Consider the following 18,052-nt stretch of genomic DNA (forward strand, 5'->3'; position numbering starts at 1 on the left):
TCGTAGTTTTTTGCTATTTTTGTTATTTTCTTTGAACCTATCTACGTGACTTTACCGAAAGACCCAAAGAATAGCACGCACAAAGCTTGACATTGTTACAGGGCCCAACTTGATGCGTGGTAAATATCTCCCAACTTATAAAAGTGTTGTATCCCACACACTACTACGCAATTTTGGATGCATATTCAGCAGTTAATCCAGTTGTATAATCAGGTTCATCAGAGATCATCGGCAAGTGGCGTATGGTGTGGCAAAGTGTGGGTATTCAAACCTCTTCTAAGACGTACTTGCCAGCGTGGACGAGTAAACCACAATACCCTCCAGAGGGGCTCTCTAGAGCTCCCTCTACTGGTGGCCCTTCTGCCAGCAGTGAGCGTGAGCCAGCAATTGCAGGGCCGCGCCTTCACCTTTCATTTAGCTTTTTTTGCCACCGCATCTCAAGCCGTTGTACAGCACAATTGCGACACGAGCACAAACGATTTCCTTCACGCAAACCTGAAGACTTGCGCGTACGGCTGTTTACGTGCAAGGCCAACGCCAGCTGCGTGCACATCTTTAAGAGAATCAACTTCGTTGGCTGCGCGTGCCTTGGGCTGCCTCTCTCTCTCTCTCCCTCAGGGTGCTGTTTGAGCTGCCGTGGCGAGACTACTTCAACTTTGTTTGCCTCAAGTGCGGGGGAGAAGATTTTCCAGCTGAACGGTGCGCGCAGTTGAGGTCGTGAAGTGCGAAAAAACACATTCGACTTCAGGTGTAATGCATCTCGTGAAATGGCCGTCCCCATTTTTATTGTATTTTATATTTATAGAACGCCTTTTACAACAACAAAAATAGGGTAAAGCAAGACATGATTTAGATGGCAGAGACGTACAAGGGATGGGGAATGGGTGACCGCCATAGAGGGTACATAAAACTATAAACTAAACAATTTTTATTTTATTTTACCAGGTAAGGCCCACTGAGCTATACAGCTCGTTTTCAGAAGCAACATGGGAACAAATGTCAGCTCGACACAGTGGCTTATCGTGTGGAATGTAAAGCAGCCAAATACCCAAAACACATCTTTCTAAATGTTGATCGAAAAACCGAAGGACCCGGAGACAAATCCACGCGACCACGAGGGAGAGAGACACGCAAACTCCAAATATACAGCAGCAGGCGTCAGGGTTGGGATGGAACCCACGGCCTCCTGTATACCAAGCGAGGTAGTTAACATCTCCTAGCCACCTAGGGTTTAAGAAAGGGTAGGGGAGGGGAGAATTGAAGGGGCGGGGGAGGGAATAGGAAGATAATGGACAATGGCGAAGAGGTGAGGCTCTAAGAGAGGAACGCAAGGGGGTTAAGGAGGGAGACTGCTTAATGAAAATACTCGCCGCTGTGTCCCACGCAGGCCTGAGGGACAAACACGTGCCATGGAAACAGGACGAGAAGCTCTTCGCCTCTTGGAAAGGTGCCTCGAGTGAACTGAATTACGAGCACTTGGCAGTGTAAAATAAATGGGCATGGACGAGAAAACGTGCACTTACTGAACGCACGATAAATATTGTTGATTGTGATTGCTTAAATAGAACACGTTTGAGGCTCACGGATGTTTGCTGTTTTAAGACCCACTCGGAATGGAGGTTGCTCAGTGTACAGGGCACTCAGCTGGGTTCAAATGCAAATCCAGGTTTCACCCACCAGTGCTGAAACTGGCTTTACAATCTTGATTTGAAGCTTTCCCACCTGATGACGGACGCTTGTGTTGCGCCCGAAACGTCGTGATTTATTTTATTTTATACCGACGTGGCTTTACAAGTGTAGCTATTTAATGGTCTGCAATCGATCAACAATGTCTCGACACACACAAAAACATCACGTGATTTAGTTATTTGATGTAACTGAGCTAAATTCAACCTCTGAGGATAATTAATTTATGGTAGCTCTACCATCCAACATGTCCTTGTAGCAGGGTATGTAGGGAAGTGTACAATATAAGTTAAATAAAGGTCACTTTAAAGGGGTCTCATAGTTCTGCAATATCTGTTGCTATAGACCAGGTGATGCATTGCTCTGCGAGAGCTCCAGATGGACACTTTCTCTCCTGACACGATTCCAATCTCATAATTGGAATTAAATTGAGAAAAAGAAAAAAATGATTCAAAAAGGACCTGGGGAAAAAAACCCTCCCATCACCGTATGCGCACGTGATTGTGTATACAGAGGGCCGCACTGGAATTCCATTCGTGGACGCCAACATGCGGGAGTGGTTCCAGCACATGCTGGCACACATATCCCAAGTCTCGGGGATTACCCTTGGGTGATGCACACGGCCGTGAGACACTCAACATTGTGAAAAACCGCGAGTCTTCAGCGTAATCCGTGAGACTCACGGTGTTTCACTCGCGGAGCTTCACAATGTTGAGCGTCTCATTGCATTGCGATGAATTCTCATATTTTTGTTGTTTACCTGCAATTCATAAACTCAGCCCGATTTAGTGCAGTGCGGTTGCAGCCGCTGCCGATGGTTCAGGCCTCATGATCAGGGTCAGATCCCAAAACGTCGTATTTACTCACAGCCTATCTATGAGAAACAGGTGAGTCGAATAACAACTATCCGAGGTTGTTATTATTGTATTTGCTGTTGGGGTGTTCACAGAGTGGTTTACATTCCTCTGTTGCCGCTATACGCAAAGTCATTTAGTAACCTCTTACCCCTCTTTCAACCAGAAAGTAGACTCGCCCGTGCCTGCGTGACAGTTCAATGTCTCTTGCACCAATGACTCAGTGAGGTGGCGTTTGAGAGCGAGGAATGGAGAAAACCTCAGGGACAAAAGATCTATGTTCTTCGGAATGTTGACCACAGTTTGACTGCACCGTGACATCAACGCGATGAGAACGATCTGCTATCTGCACCGTTTGCAGTCGGGATGGTAAATTAGGCCAGGGGTGCAGTCCTTTAGAACGAAATGACACAGTGACAACGTTGACCGGAGTGTGAGGAGCAAGTTCCTTGGGTTAGGGGCTTGCATTTAACGTTTACTTACATTTTAAGTAAAATTTGATCAGTTTTTTAAATAATATTTTTGGTTTGTGCGCATTTTTCGTTTTTTAGTGTCCCCCCCCAAAAGGTTTTTCGGTCGGATTCTCGCCGATTTGAACCCTTTGGGGTCGACGTGTTTGCCGTCAGTCGGGCAGCGCGGGCAGCAGACGACCGCCCTGCAGCAGCAGCAGGGAGTGACCTCCCCCTCTCGTTGCGTGCCGCGGGGCCGGGGGTCTCGCATGGCGGTGACGTCGAGCGGCGGCGGGGACAGCGAGGGACGGGGGTGAGGATCGCTTGTCGCGTTGCGCAGATCGACCACGACGTGGGCAGCAACTACGGGAACCGGCAGTGCGTGGCCCGGGGTGGGCAATGACCCGCGCAAGTTCAACATGATCAAGCAGGCCATGGACTACGACCCCACGGTGAGCAAAACGACAAAAAGATCCCCCGTGGAGCCCTGACAGACTGTTAGGGGCAAGTGCTGTTAGCGAGCACCTATGAAGGCCGGAACGGTACACGAGGGGGTGGGTGGCCAGCACCACGCCCCACTGCACACAAACGCGCGAAGACGCACGCTCGCTCGCGCAAAACACAAACTTGCGCACGAACACAGCCGGACGCACGTACAAATCCACGCAACACGAACGCACACGTGTACGGGCATATACTCCCACACAAACACACGGGCACGGTTGGCTACGTACGGTGCGAAAGAAGTTCAACATACATACACACGCTCATAAAACCGACGTACGAACACCGCACTCGCGCGCACGTTCTTGCACGCACGCGTTCGCTGCAGCTCGGGTCCCGAGCTTCGCTTCGTGGTGCGGTGGTGGCGGCAGGGCGAGTACGTGCGCCTGTGGGTGCCCGAGTTGGCCCACGTGCCCTGGCTGCTGGGGGGAGAGCTCCACGCCAGGAGCCGAGACGGGGAGGTGCCCAGCGCCGCTCTTCGTGGAGCACGCGCTCCGCACACAAACGGGTGAGCGGGAGGCGTGTCACGGTGCCCTCGGTAACGTGGCACGAGCACGGTGGTGTGGTGTTGCAGGTTCACTCGCCACTATTGCCCCTTGATGGCGAGAGCACCCAAAAATAGAATCGGTGTTGCAGGCCTGTTAGGTTTCCTATGGTGAATGTGTGAGATTTACCAATTGCCATAATTGGGGATAGCGAGTGTATATCTTCACCTTTAAACGGTCACGGTAGCCTGGGGAATGGGAGGTGTGAGTGTGAGTTTTGCGCCGTTTTCGTGCGAATAGAATGGCCTTAACGCGTAACGTGATTGTCATTTCACAACAAGTCACAAACACACCTCGTGCAAGATCTGATGATGATGCAGATCCCTGGCCTCGTTATTCCGCCAAGCTTATGGGCTACGACCCTTATAAACCACCATCCGCACCGTAACGGTGGCGGCAGCAGATTAAAATACCCAATGCACATATGGGAAATAAAAAAAACTGTCTGACAGCATGCGAATGTGGTCACCCAGAAGAGACCACGGAACATATTTCTAGATTTGAAGCTTTCGTGACTGCAAGGATTCATACTCTTTGTTTTTTTCGTAAAAAGTCACGTAGGTAAAACAATCAATACAATAAAATAAATTAAAACAACTAAATTAAATCACGACGTTTCGGAGGCAACACAAGCTTCCTTCATCAGGTGTAAAAAAAACCTACGTGACTTTACCGAAAAAACCAAAGAGCACGGAACATATTGACGACTCACTGCATGCCCGACTCACCATGACGAGGGATGCGATGTACCACTCCGCTACGCCTGACGCAATTGTCTGACTCCACCACCGCAACGTCACCTTGTAGTTGTCGCTCGACATTGACACATCAGCCTCACAAAGCAGACGCGTGTCAGTAGTGTGCGTTTGTGCGCGATTTGTGTTTGCGTCTGCCGAAGCGGGTTGGCAGTGAGCAAAAAAATTGCACGAGACTCCGTGCGCATGTGAGAAGTGTGAAGGGGTTGAAATGCGTGTCACATGCACTGTGCATGACACTTTTAAAATATATATGTCTTCACTTAAAACTTTCGTGACTGCAGGAGTTCATATTCTTGGTTCTTTCGGTAAAGTCACGTAGGTAGAAAATAAAAATAATAAAATAATAAAATGTGAAAGTAATAAAAGCAAAAAAACTCACGACGTTTCGATCGCAACACAAGCGGCCTTTCGGGCGCAACATGTCAGCTGTTATTTTAGCTGTTATTCCGTGCTAATCTCTCACATTAACATAGCCACTTCCGTACCCAGTTACATGTTAATTTCCCACATTAACATCATGCTAATCTCCCACATTAACATAGCCACTTCCGTGCCCAGTTACATGATAATTTCCCACATTAACATCACTAGACCCAGCCACTTCTTTATGACCCTTGGGCTGCACCCATTTCAAACCTTTTTTAAACAGTCTGCATCAGCAGCAGACCATGCTTTTCCACCTGATGACGGACGCTTGTGTTGCGCCCGAAACGTCGTGATCTATTTTATTTTATACCTACGTGACGTTACCGAAAGAACCAAAGATTATATTTCCTCTTATTTACTTGGGTTCCAGTTCAGGTGGTGAGAAGGCTGAGATCGTAGCATATAACTGACCGATTGAGTCATCGTTTTGAATAAAACAAACGCGAGCCACGAAAACTCCTTTTTATGCCTTGGATGTTACATATATTTTTTATTGCCTTGACATGTTCACGTAATAGACCACAGGTCTTAAAAGGTGTTTACGTAAGCCGAGCTCTGAAAGGTCGACGCTTGAATATTCTGCGCCGGGCTGTGGCGGCTGGGTTGCGAGTGCCTCCTTCAGTCACGGTGGGATTGACCGCACAGCACAACAAGGAGGCGTCACGCTGGGAGCTTCCAGACTTGGGACTGATCTGAAAATGTCTGCGGGGACGTGACCTTGAATGCGTCAGGACAGATCAATGTGGAACTCGGCACGGCGATAGAACGCCTACTAAGACGTGGATTCACACATACGCTAGACTGGTGTCGTGATTTCTTACGTGTTGTTTTCATAACTGTTGTGGTGATCGATTAAATAAAAATGGACCTGGCTGATGATCGATTGTGGTGGGAGTCACTTATTGATGAGATGCGTTATGAAGTGAGTGCTTGGCTCAGAAAAGGTGTCACTCTCCATTGATGAAGGGAACATACCGGCAGGGGAGAGGCCACGTGTCACCACGTCTCGCTGCTAGTTGTGTAATTGACACAAAAAATTGGTAATTGTTGAGTGTGAGCAGAGATAAAAATGGGCACTTACATTGTGAATGATTGTTCTTTGTCAATCCCCTGCTGGATGAAGGACTCCCCACGCCTGTTGGGTCATGGGGACTGGTTAGTATGTGGCCAGCGACCTGGCCACAAATGATACCTCAACGAAGTGGCTTATCACGTGGAAATGCATAGCAGGCAAATACTCTAAACACATGTTTCTAAATGTAGAGAGAAAAACGTGAGGGCCTGGAAGAAAATACACACGACGACCAGAAGGAGAGCATACAAGCATGAGGGTTGGGACTGAACCCACGACCTCATGCACACCAGGCGAGGTAGTTAACATCTCCCCACCATGGTTCTCCCCAAGCCACTGTGGCTTAATGCAATTGAACATTTCTCACGTTTGTGTGTGTGTGTGGGTTAGCCTCCCAGGCACAGCTTTCTGGCACCGCCGTCACCCACTCCGTCAGCGCCATCCCGTTCAGGTGGCACCACGAGGCACGCGCCAGATCCCGCCGGAGAATCCCGCTAATCAGCTTAGAGTTTTACCCTAATACCTCACGCCACCATCTGCGTGTTTTTCCCCTTGCGCGACGGACGTGGCAGGCGACTGTCGTCATTGCGCTGGTGGCGACCCGTGGACAATCTGCGAGCGAATCGACGATAAGGTGTCAAATACAATTAAAACTGCTGTTGTTGTTTTGAGTCACCGATCACATGGAGTCCGTGCCCAAGGGCGGCTGCCGTGGAAGATGGGCAACGTTGGCTGCGTTTGGTCATCGCCATGGAGGTACGGAGCGATGAGGCTTATTTTGTCCGTCGTGTTCTCTTTAATCCGAGCTCTGCTTACCCAACCAGCTGCCATGCAAACAAGGCAATTGTTTAAAATGTAATTTGAAATAAATGGTGACTTAAACAGCTGTTTGTTTTATATTTCCCCGAGAGAACTGGGTTGGCTGTACATATATAATAATGTATTACATTTGTAGATAGCTTTTTAATGTTATATAATGTGACTATAGAATGGTTTTAATGAACTTGATATTTATTGATTTGAAGTTTTCGTGACTGCAGGAATTACTCTAAGGTCTTCCTCTGTGTGTGTGTCTATGTTGTGTGTCTCTCTCTGTGTGTCTCTGTGTTGTCTCTCTCTGCTTGTGTGTCTGTCTGTGTGTCTCCGTGTCTGTGTTTTGTCTCTCTCTCAAAATTAGCAATCTTTGGATGAATGTAATCAACCAGGTGAGGTGCTGACTGTTGTGTTAGCCGACTCTCTGTGTTGGATTGCATTGTATTTCTAAGGTCACTAGCTTTGCTTTCTACCTGATGATGATTGCTTGTGTTGCAATCGAAACGTCGTATTCTATAATTTAATTTATTTTTTTTCTACGTGACTTTACCGAAAGAACCAAAGAGTTGATATTTATTCACAACTTGGTTGTCGTTAAATAAAAGTTGTTCAGTGGTATACGTGAACAGCTGATATACTGTCTGTTGTTAACCTAAATAAAATCACTGTGTTATTTGTACGTTTATTTTTTTTTAACAATGCACACTCATTCAAGAATGTTCCGACACATCCAGAACAACGCCGAACGTTTATGACATGGTTTGGTCATCTCATTTCCTCAACAAAATACGGTTTGTGCATTGTAAATGTTTGTATTCGCACACCTGTAATATGTGTGTCCTGTCTTTACAGGTTGAAGGGAAATTGCCATGGGGTGCACACCATCTCACGCGGACGTGCTGCCCTCCTTACCTGGCCACTTGGGCCTCACCTGCTCAGATGAGTCCTGCGCGCAGGAGCCGCTGCGGGATTCGTGCGATGGAGCAGTCAGCGAGCGATGCTCGCGGTCCGACTGGGTGATGACCTCGAGCGGCCGTCGCGGCGACGATGGGGAACACACGACGGACGATTCGGACGCGGACGACGACGGCCACATCGGCTACTACGTCCCGAGAGAAAAGGACATCGTGCACGTCTGTGTGGAGGAGAGGCTGAGGGAGAGGATCGTCAATAGCGCCTCGCTCGTGATGTCCGAGGTAATCGCGGGACAGCCGGCATTTGCCGAAGATTTGATCGCGAAAATAAAGGCGTCGAGCAAAGTGGACGACTTCGAGTATCACTGCCCAGCCGTGCCTGAAAATGTCGGTGAGACACGGGAGGATGGTAATCCGGAGCGGGAGCGGCGTCCGAGCGAGGCGGACGGGCAGGAAGAGCGAAGCAAGATCGACTTTCCCGACGGAATGGTGGAGGCTCACAAGGCCGTCTACGAGTATCTGAACCACACGCTGCACGACTACGACGACATGATGAATTCTGCCGACCAAATAGTGGAGACCCAGCAGAGCTTGCAGCAAATGATCAGCTTCCTGTTTTTCAAGTGCGAGGAGATCAACAGCACGATGCAGAGCGCCGTGCTCACCGGCGAAGCGCTGCTCAAGAGTTTGAAATTCGGACTTTCGACGCAGTGCAGTGACAAGATGGAAGGGCTTGACTTACCGCAGCAGGTGCTGTGCTACTCGGTAAACAAGCTGCAGGGCATCAGCGACAGCACCAACAGCACCACGTCGGGGGCCCTCAACTTGATCGTCGGCTACATGAAGTCGGCGCACGAGAAACTCCAGGAGAAGATGATCGCCAAGATGCGGTTGGACTCGAGCGTGGCGGCTACGATGGCGCAGCTAGCCCTGCATGCGGTGGGAGCCGCCCCGTCACCCGGCGCGGACGAGAGAGCCACAGCCCTCTCGGATGACAGCGGCATCGCCGCCGACAACGAGTCACTGAGCGAGTTGTGCACCGACTCGCCGAGCGGCACGCACGCGTGCGCTCGCAGGGATGGCCGGCGCTGTGAGTCGTGGCCGCCCGGCAACGGGCACACGTTCGTGTGCAACGCGGTGTGTCAACTGGAGGGCACGGAGCCGCCGGGCAACAGGTCCATGTCCCACCACTGCGCGCTTGAGAAGCAGTTCAAGGACGTCTTTTACCCCCCGCAGATTTCCATGTTTGCCGAGTCGAGGGACACCGGGAGCGCGGCGGTGGGACGCACTGCGCTTGCACCGCTCGACCACGGCATGGCGGAGCAGGGCAGGAGCTCGTTCTTGCGCTCTCTGGACGCACTCGCAGATGAAATCGTGGACGAGGCGCACGTCGAGGTCGGCGTTCTGGATGCGACGTGGGACAGAAAGCGTGAAGACGAGCGGCAAATTGATTTTGCCAAGCAGCACGTGATGCAAATCGTGGGCAACTCGAGCGAGATGGACGAGCTGGTACTGAAGCTGAAGGAGGCCATCAGCAGTCGCATTTTGTTCATGTCGCCAGGGCCCCCAGACCCGGAATGGTCAGAGGAGGAGGGGGGGAAACTGCAGTCGGGCAACCGGCCCAAAACGGCACAAGGCAGCCCATCAAAGGGCGCAAACAGGAGGCGCTCGCGGTCAGCCGACTCGCTCGCCAACCAGCAGGAGGACGTGACGCTCCGGGAGCTGCACCGCGTGCAGAAGAGCATCGCCAAGTGCCTGGAGACGACGTTCCAGACGGCGAAGCAGAGTGTCCTCATGGACAAGCAGAGAAGGCCGAAGATATCCAGTGCCGCGCAGGGCTCCCAGCCGAGGAGCAGCAGGATCAAGACGTCACTCGATAAGGGCTTCAGCGTGCTGCCAAATCACGGCCTGCTTAAAGGGAACAAGAATGAGCAGCCAAAGAGCAACAAGGTTTCCTCCATAAAAAAATCTGGTCCTTTAAAAGCCATCATTCCCCACGCCCAGCCATCTCTGCCAGATGAAAACAATGAGTCCCATATACCACTGAGCAGGGTTGTGCCAGTTATCACACCTAAAACCAATTCAAGCAGGAACCCTGTCATGCCTAGCTACAGCAGCACAAGTTGCATACCATTCAAGCCGAAGCTTTTTAATGCTGTGGGAGTTCTTCCTCCACTACCCACACGATACCGGTTGCTCAAACCTGTAGTTTGCCCCGACAGCCTCATGAATATTGACGATGGGCTCATTCCACCTTCCCAACATTCCAACGCAAAGGAGCGGGGAGATGGCAGCTACATGGACATAAGTGCTGATTCAAAACCTCCAAAAGGCAACCCACCACTCAGAGACAGGCAGGACAGCGTGTCTCAAGCCAGGCCTCCCAGCCCCCCATCTCATCACAAAAATAAAAGTCCTGCCAAATGGAGAAAGAGTCATATAGTCAACTCAGATGGACAGTCGAGTCCACCTACAGCCAGGCAGGCCAGCCCACCGCCCCACTGTAGACAACCCAGTCCACATACACAACATAAAGATTCAAGTACAAAGTCTCAGACAGGACGGGAAAGCCTGGCACAACATGCCGCACAGGCCAACCTACCTAGAACGAGACAGCCAAGTCCACCTCGAACCAGACACCCCAGCCCACCTAGATACACACAGGCTAGTCCACCTAGTTCCAGACAACCAAGTCCGCCTAGAAGCAGACATCCCAGCCCACCTAGATCCACACAGGCTAGCCCACCTAGTTCCAGACAACCAAGTCCGCCTAGAAGCAGACACCCCAGCCCACCTAGATCCACACAGACTAACCCACCTGGTATTAGACAAGCAAGCCCACCTAGAACCACACAGACTAACCCACCTAGTACAAGAGAGCACAGCCCACCTTGGACTGGACAACCAAGCCCACCACCTCATTGCAGGGGTGCTAGCCCACCGTCACAGTGGAGGCGAGTAACATTTCCTTGCCCTGACAAACAGTCAAGTCCACCTCTAACTGAACAGACCAGTCCACCGATAATCAGACAACCGAGTCCACCATCTCAACGAAGGAATGCAAGCCCACCCCGACAGTGGAGACAAGTCCACCTGCCCTCCACGGAGGAGGAACAGGCGAGTCCACCATTTCTGAGTAGCAGGCACTTCAAACCACTGTCGCACGACGGCCAGCTCAGCCCACCACCCAGGGGCGCATGCCCCAGCACTCCACCTTGGGCGACGGAGCCAAGCCAGCACCTGCAGCGCAGGCAGGCCTTTCGGAGGTTGCCCAGTCCGCCCCTACAGCCGGGCCATTCCACTCCGTGTCCTCTCCCCAGCCCACCCGGAGAACAGCGCAAGCTGCCCAGCCCCCCACTCGGCCAACGGAAGCTGCCCAGCCCGCCACCCCATGGCAGGCAGCGGAGCCCGGGCCGGCTCAGGCAGCTTTCACCGGCGATCCAAGAAAAAATGGGAACATTTTTGATGAACGAGCCTGCGGTGGCAGTGCCGAGAAGCTTAGCGGATGAAGTAACTTCTGAGTGCAGGCAGTCCCCCAAAACAAACGCTGGTTCTATCTTTTGCAGTGCGCCCAGCTCCATGTTTAAAGCGAAAAATATGACGGATGACCAGAGCCTGTATAACAATGCCAGCTCACAATATCAAACGGATCAGCATCAACAACAGCAGCTGGCGCATGCACTATGCAAAGGTGCCAGGAGTGCAGCGGCCAGGGCGTCCAAGGAGGAGTGTGAAGACGACTCGTCTGGTCTCTCACGAAAATTCGAGTACGTGTCTGGCTGCGCTTGGCCTATTAGCGGCCATGCGGATTTGAACAGAAATCGTTGCAATTTGGTTTCATGTCAAAATGGCAGACTGGCAATGTACCTCCTGCTCATCCTACACAGCACACATGCTGTGAACATGGACATTAGGAGAGATTACATAATTCAATTTGGAAATGCAGAAGTTGGGGGTGCATGTAATAGCATATTCTGCAGCAACTTCATGTTCAAGCTTAAGACTGTATACGTTACTACGTATTTCAATTTTTATGATTGAATATGCAATACACATATGAACAGATAATTTTAGTTTTTTTAAATCATGATTGCTGGAAACAGGTCAAAAGGGGATATTTAGTGTAAAACAGCCAGCAGCTAAGACACCGTTGCTTGTGTAATGATCGTAAAGTCAACATACTGTGTGATTGGACTAGTGGCCACGGGAGGTAATGACAGGGGAGTCAGCCTGCAGTGTGAATGGACTAATGGCCACGGCAGGTAATGGCAGGGGAGTGAGCCTGCAGTGTGAGTGGACTAGTGGCCATGGCAGGTAATGGCAGGAGAGTGAGCCTGCAGTCTGAATGGACTAGTGGCTATGGGAGGTAATGACAGGGGAGTCAGCCTGCAGTGTGAATGGACTAGTGGCTACGGGAGATAATGACAGGGGAGTCAGCCTGCAGTGTGAATGGACTAGTGGCCACGGGAAGTAATTACAGGGGAGTGAGCCTGCAGTACAATAGGACTGGTGGCTACGGGAATGATCGAGAATAGGAGCATGGCCAGGTGACGGAAGAGGACAGTGGAGTCTGCTGGTAGAGTGAGTGGTCTAGAACCAGTGAGAAGGTTTGGGAATGAGGGCGGGGCGTGGCCTCTGATCGTATTTAAGGGAGACGCGCGGGAGATTCTGGGCTGTTGCAGTGGGGTCTCCGCCTGTTCGATTGCGAGCACGTGGCACCTTAAATAAACCATCTCAAGACAAGTGCGTCCAAGTCATCTTTGCACTAGTATAGCAGATAATAGCCCAAGATGCGTCTTTAATCGAGTCAAGGTTAAAGGAACTTGGGTGTACAGAGACGATTTGGAGGGAGTTCTAATGTTGAGCAATGCGAGGAAAGAGGGACGAAGAGAAGTATTTTTCTGAAACATTTGTATTGTTCACAACGCATCAACAGGCACACGTTTTTTTTTAGATCCCAATTTAAGAAATCAACCCAATTCCTAAAAATCTGATGTCGCTCTTCTACTGTCACATGGTGTTTCCGTAAAAAAGGTCTCCTTTAAGATAACATCTATTTATTTAAAAAAATTGCTTATGTTTGTGCTGACATCTTCTTTCTTTGTACTGTGTACATACCAATGTTGTTAGTGCTTAAATGGATAACCACCTCGCTTAACAGGTGTTATAGGCTGTGGAGCTACTTTGTGTACAGCAAATCCACTGTTGTACTATCATGCTCCCACCCGAAATCACCACCATGGTGCAGTATGAGAATATAAACCCCACGACCCGCACGGCACACAGATGCCCTCATCCAGCAGTGGATTGACCAAAGGCTGTACGTGTACTCTCCTAAGCTTTACTATGCAGGTTCTCACCATCGAGCTGCACAGCTCTGTGATGAGTACTGTATTCTGGTCGTACCGTGTGTTGTAGTGCCTGTTGCTTGGCACGATGTCCGATGTTTCACTCCATGTGCCGAAAAAGGTCACAGCGCGTGGACTGAAACGTCGGACAACGTTGCAGGACAAACCCCAAAAACACACGAAGGCGATATTCTCACGCGTTCGTTGTAAATGCTATCTTGGTGACCTACTAGACCCTGCTTTTGTCATGACAGCTCCGCGGACGACGGTGGCCGTGCGGATGCCGGGTTGGAGTACAGCTGCGTGGCCCAGGGCCACGGTGACCCGAGGAAGCTGGACGGGGGCCCCGACTTCCTCGTGCAGGGACGAGGCATCTGCTCCCCGGGCCCCACGGAGGAGAACTAAGTAGAGTGAGGGCCTTCACGCATATCTCGCAGTCATGACCGTCACGGGGGCAGCGCCGTCCTCGACCACTTAACAACTAGATGTCATCTTCTTGGTTCTTTCGGTAAAGTCACGTAGAATGGAAATAATAAAATAATAAAAATAAAACATAATAGTGAGAATTATTTTATTATGTTTTATTTTTATATTTATTATTTCCATTCTACGTGACTTTACTGAAAGAACCAAGAAGATGAATCCCTGCAGTCACGAAAGCTTTAAATCGAAACTAGATGTTATTTTCTGAAGTCGTGGGAAGGTACACCTGGTGGAATGGCACAACCGATAGGTGTGTAGTAAATATGAAGAATGCTGCACTACGATCCTAGTTTAGGTTAGGGCAGTTCTTAACATTTTTGGTATGGCAGTCCACGCAGAAGGATTCTTGAGTCTTTCATCTTTATGCATGAAGCTTTGAGTGGTATTCCCTCGTATATGCGAGATTTGATGAGTAAACAGTTTTTCTTCCAAATGTCAAGCACTTATTCGTGGAATTAGTGAAACAATTCAATGCAGGATCCTCTTGACAAAGAGACCGTCTTGCGACTCAGGCTTTTCTGCTAAACAGCATTGATGTACTATTATCACTATCATGATCACTATCCACGTTATCATACATATCGGATTAAATTTCCAAGCCAGTCCCAGACTTGAGGATATAATTCATAAACATTTGCGGAATAAGTATTATTTCTAACTACGTGACTTTACCGAAAGAACCAAAGAGTATGGATTCCTGCAGTCACGAAAGCCTAAAATCAAGATTTAAGTACTTTTAAGTTGTTCTTCAACTAGTTGTGAACATTTGTTGGGCTACTGCTGCTAAACATTGTTGTACTAGCCACAGATGCCACCGTCCCAAAAAAAAAATCCTACTCGTGCCCACGACCCACTATCAAAAGTGGCTAAGCTCTTCTGATTACAACATAAACATCTTATCCGGACCAGCGATGGTGGAGAGAGCGATGGTCACAACATCAACCGTTCCTGTCGTCTCTTCCTCAGATCTGCCGCACCTAAATACACGTTTCACTATCATCAGCGAAACGTCGTACTCAATTGTAAATGTTGTGGGTTTGTTCTCCAACACACAACCGGTGTGCTGAAGTAATAATGCACGTTCTGGTCATGTGACAAACTCACTAAATGGCTGTCTGGTGCAGGTGGGTGTACAACACATTCACGTGATCTAACCCAAACGACTTTAATCATGAATAATATTGATCACAAAAAGCTTACGTGTTAATTTTATGGTGTCTCTTATTTGTACATGCTGGTTTTTTTTTATCTCAGCTTGCATCTATTCATGCTTTGAATACTTTTTAAATTGGGTCTTTATCAGGGTTCACACGCATTATGTAATTTTTCTTAAGTTAGCACGTGAATAGACACGAGTGATACGGAGTGATCGAATGTCAGGCTGATGACACCTGCTCATCGCTGTAACGCGTATGAATGCCCCCTTCTCACGATTTCACCTGTATGTAGTGCTTTGGATTAGCACATATGTCAGCCATGAGCTTTGTGAAGTGGCAATATAAACATTGGCAGAATATTAAAACGATTTGAATAGTTTTAGTTTTTTACCTGTTCGGCAAATCCTGAACCATCTTGATTTGAAAAAAAAGTATTCGAAAAGTCGTTGCAATATTTAGGGTATTGCCAAAAAGGCTTGCCATTGTCTTTCGATAATAGGATTATGAATTTGGAAATGCTACACATTGTGTGAATGACAAATGTGGCCTCTGTTCTCGTCAAATTGCAGGGTGGGAGCGACATTTGTAATGCTTTACGTTTGAATGTACGTTATTGTAATCCAGGAAAAAGTATTTAACACGAACTGTTGTTTGTGGTGTGACTTATTGGAGAAATGATGGCGTTTTTGGTAAAGCATTGCATGCAAGGGAAGAGAAGAGTTGGTAGGGTGGGGAGTACAGCATATGAGCAGTGGCATTGCGTGTCTGTTCTCCCACCAGGTCCACTCAACCTGACACGGTGAACTCAAAAGTGAATTTCTTATCGATTATTTACGATGTGTACAAATTGTATGAAAATAATTGCACAAACAAGCCAATGAAAATGTTCAGAATCAGAATAAGTGTTTATCCTGGAGGAATCCGATGAGCTATGAAGCTGTTTTCCACAGATGTCCAGTCGTAGGTCAGAAAGTTATGTTGCTTAAATTGATCCTTGACTTTAACCATTACCTCCGAAGCGAGAAATCGTTATACAGAACCCGTATCCACCTTTCGTACGACGTGTTGCAGAGATAAGCAAATTTTTTTTGGAATAGCTACAAACGATTTAGAATAATCGATGTCTGGGTTCTTCAGCCATTCAGCAGCGCTGGCTTGTGAGCTGGTGTTGTTTGGCAGCAGTTAATCAATAAAAACAAATATTGAACTATTTTTTTTTCAGAAGCTACCTGGCCACAAATGATAGCTCAACGAAGTGGCTTATCGCGTGGAAATTTAAAGCAGCCAAATTCTCTAAACGCACGTTTCTGAATGTGGAGGGAAAAACCGGAGGACCCGGAGAAAAAATCCACGCGACCAAGGCGAGAGAAAGATAACATGAACACTCCAAATATACAGCAGGGAGATCGACCCTGACCTCCTGTATACCAGGCGAGGGAATTAACATCTCGCCACCGCGGTACAAAATACAAACCCCGAAAGTTATATTTAGGTGATGTCTACACACATGTCATTACGTGTTTGCTAAGTATCTTTGAATAGACACTCAATGGATTACTGAGGCTAATTTTATTTTGCAGTCGTTGTAAAAGTGCTCCATCGTTACACTCCTCCAACCGGTGGCCCTCCTCTTCTGGGAGATTTCTCCTGCTACATAGAAGTAATCTTTCGGAAGAGGAAAGACTACTTCCTTTCTTGGAAGGGCATCTTCCCCGCTTCTAAGATGCCCCCGTATTATAACAGACTGTAGGGGCAAGTGCTGTTAGCGAGCACCTACGAAGGCCGGCACGGCACACAACGGGGTGGGTGGCCAGCACCACGCCCGGCCGCCTTTGTCTCCCCCAATGGCGATGCTTACTACACACCGCACCGGGTACTCATTTAAGGCTGAGTCGACCTAGGGGAGGCTCAGGACCGGTTCAGATAATCGTCAATGGGTGTTGGTGGCCATGAGCGGGAATCGAACTCAGGTCACCAGGTTCGGAACGCAGCGTAGCCCTACCCGCTACACTACCGGGGCCCACACACACCAACACCAAACAAGACCACACAACACCACACACACCACCACCAAACAATAACACATACAACACCACACACACCACCACCACACAACACCACACACACCACTACCACACCACCACCACACAATAACACATACAACACCACACACACCACCACACACCACCACAACCACCACACAACAACACATACAACACCACACAACAACACCACCACCACCACACAACACCACCACCCCCACCAAACACAACACTACACACAACACACCACCACCACCAAACACAACACCAGACACAAACACAACACTACACACAACACCAGACACAACACTGCACACAACACCACCACCACCACACAACACCAGACATACCACACAAACACAACACCAAACACAACACCACCACCACACAAACACTACACCACCACACAACACCACCACACAACACCAAACACAACACCACCACCAAACAACACCACCACCACCACCACCACCACACAACACCACCACCACCACCACCACACAACACCACCACCAAACAACACTACACACAACACCACCACCAAACAACACTACACACAACACCACCAGCACACAACACCAAACACAACAACACCACCACCACACAACACCAAACACAACACCACCACCAAACAACACCACCACCAGCACACAACACCAAACACAACACCACCACCAAACAACACCACCACCAGCACACAACACCAAACACAACACCACCACCAAACAACACTACACACAACACCACCAGCACACAACACCAAACACAACAACACCACCACCACACAACACCAAACACAACACCACCACCAAACAACACCACCACCACCACACAACACCAAACACAACACCACCACCACACAACACCAAACACAACACCACCACCAAACAACACCACCACCAGCACACAACACCAAACACAACACCACCACCACACAACACCACCACCACCACACAACACCAGACACAACACCACCACCAGCACACAACACCAAACACAAC

General features: G+C 49.1%; 1 protein-coding gene across 1 annotated transcript; it reads left to right on the forward strand.

Moving 5' to 3' along the window:
- The first annotated feature begins 8,126 nt into the window (after positions 1-8,126).
- Positions 8,127-13,774, forward strand: PCARE (photoreceptor cilium actin regulator). The gene is made up of 4 exons (XM_078858029.1): positions 8,127-9,971; positions 11,250-11,443; positions 11,588-11,788; positions 13,624-13,774. The coding sequence occupies exons 1-4, from the start codon at positions 8,127-8,129 to the stop codon at positions 13,772-13,774; spliced, it is 2,391 nt and encodes a 796-aa protein (XP_078714155.1).
- The last annotated feature ends 4,278 nt before the right edge of the window (positions 13,775-18,052 follow it).

Source organism: Lampetra fluviatilis, chromosome 7, assembly GCF_964198595.1.
Source record: "Lampetra fluviatilis chromosome 7, kcLamFluv1.1, whole genome shotgun sequence".
In the NCBI taxonomy this organism is placed as follows: domain Eukaryota; kingdom Metazoa; phylum Chordata; class Hyperoartia; order Petromyzontiformes; family Petromyzontidae; genus Lampetra; species Lampetra fluviatilis.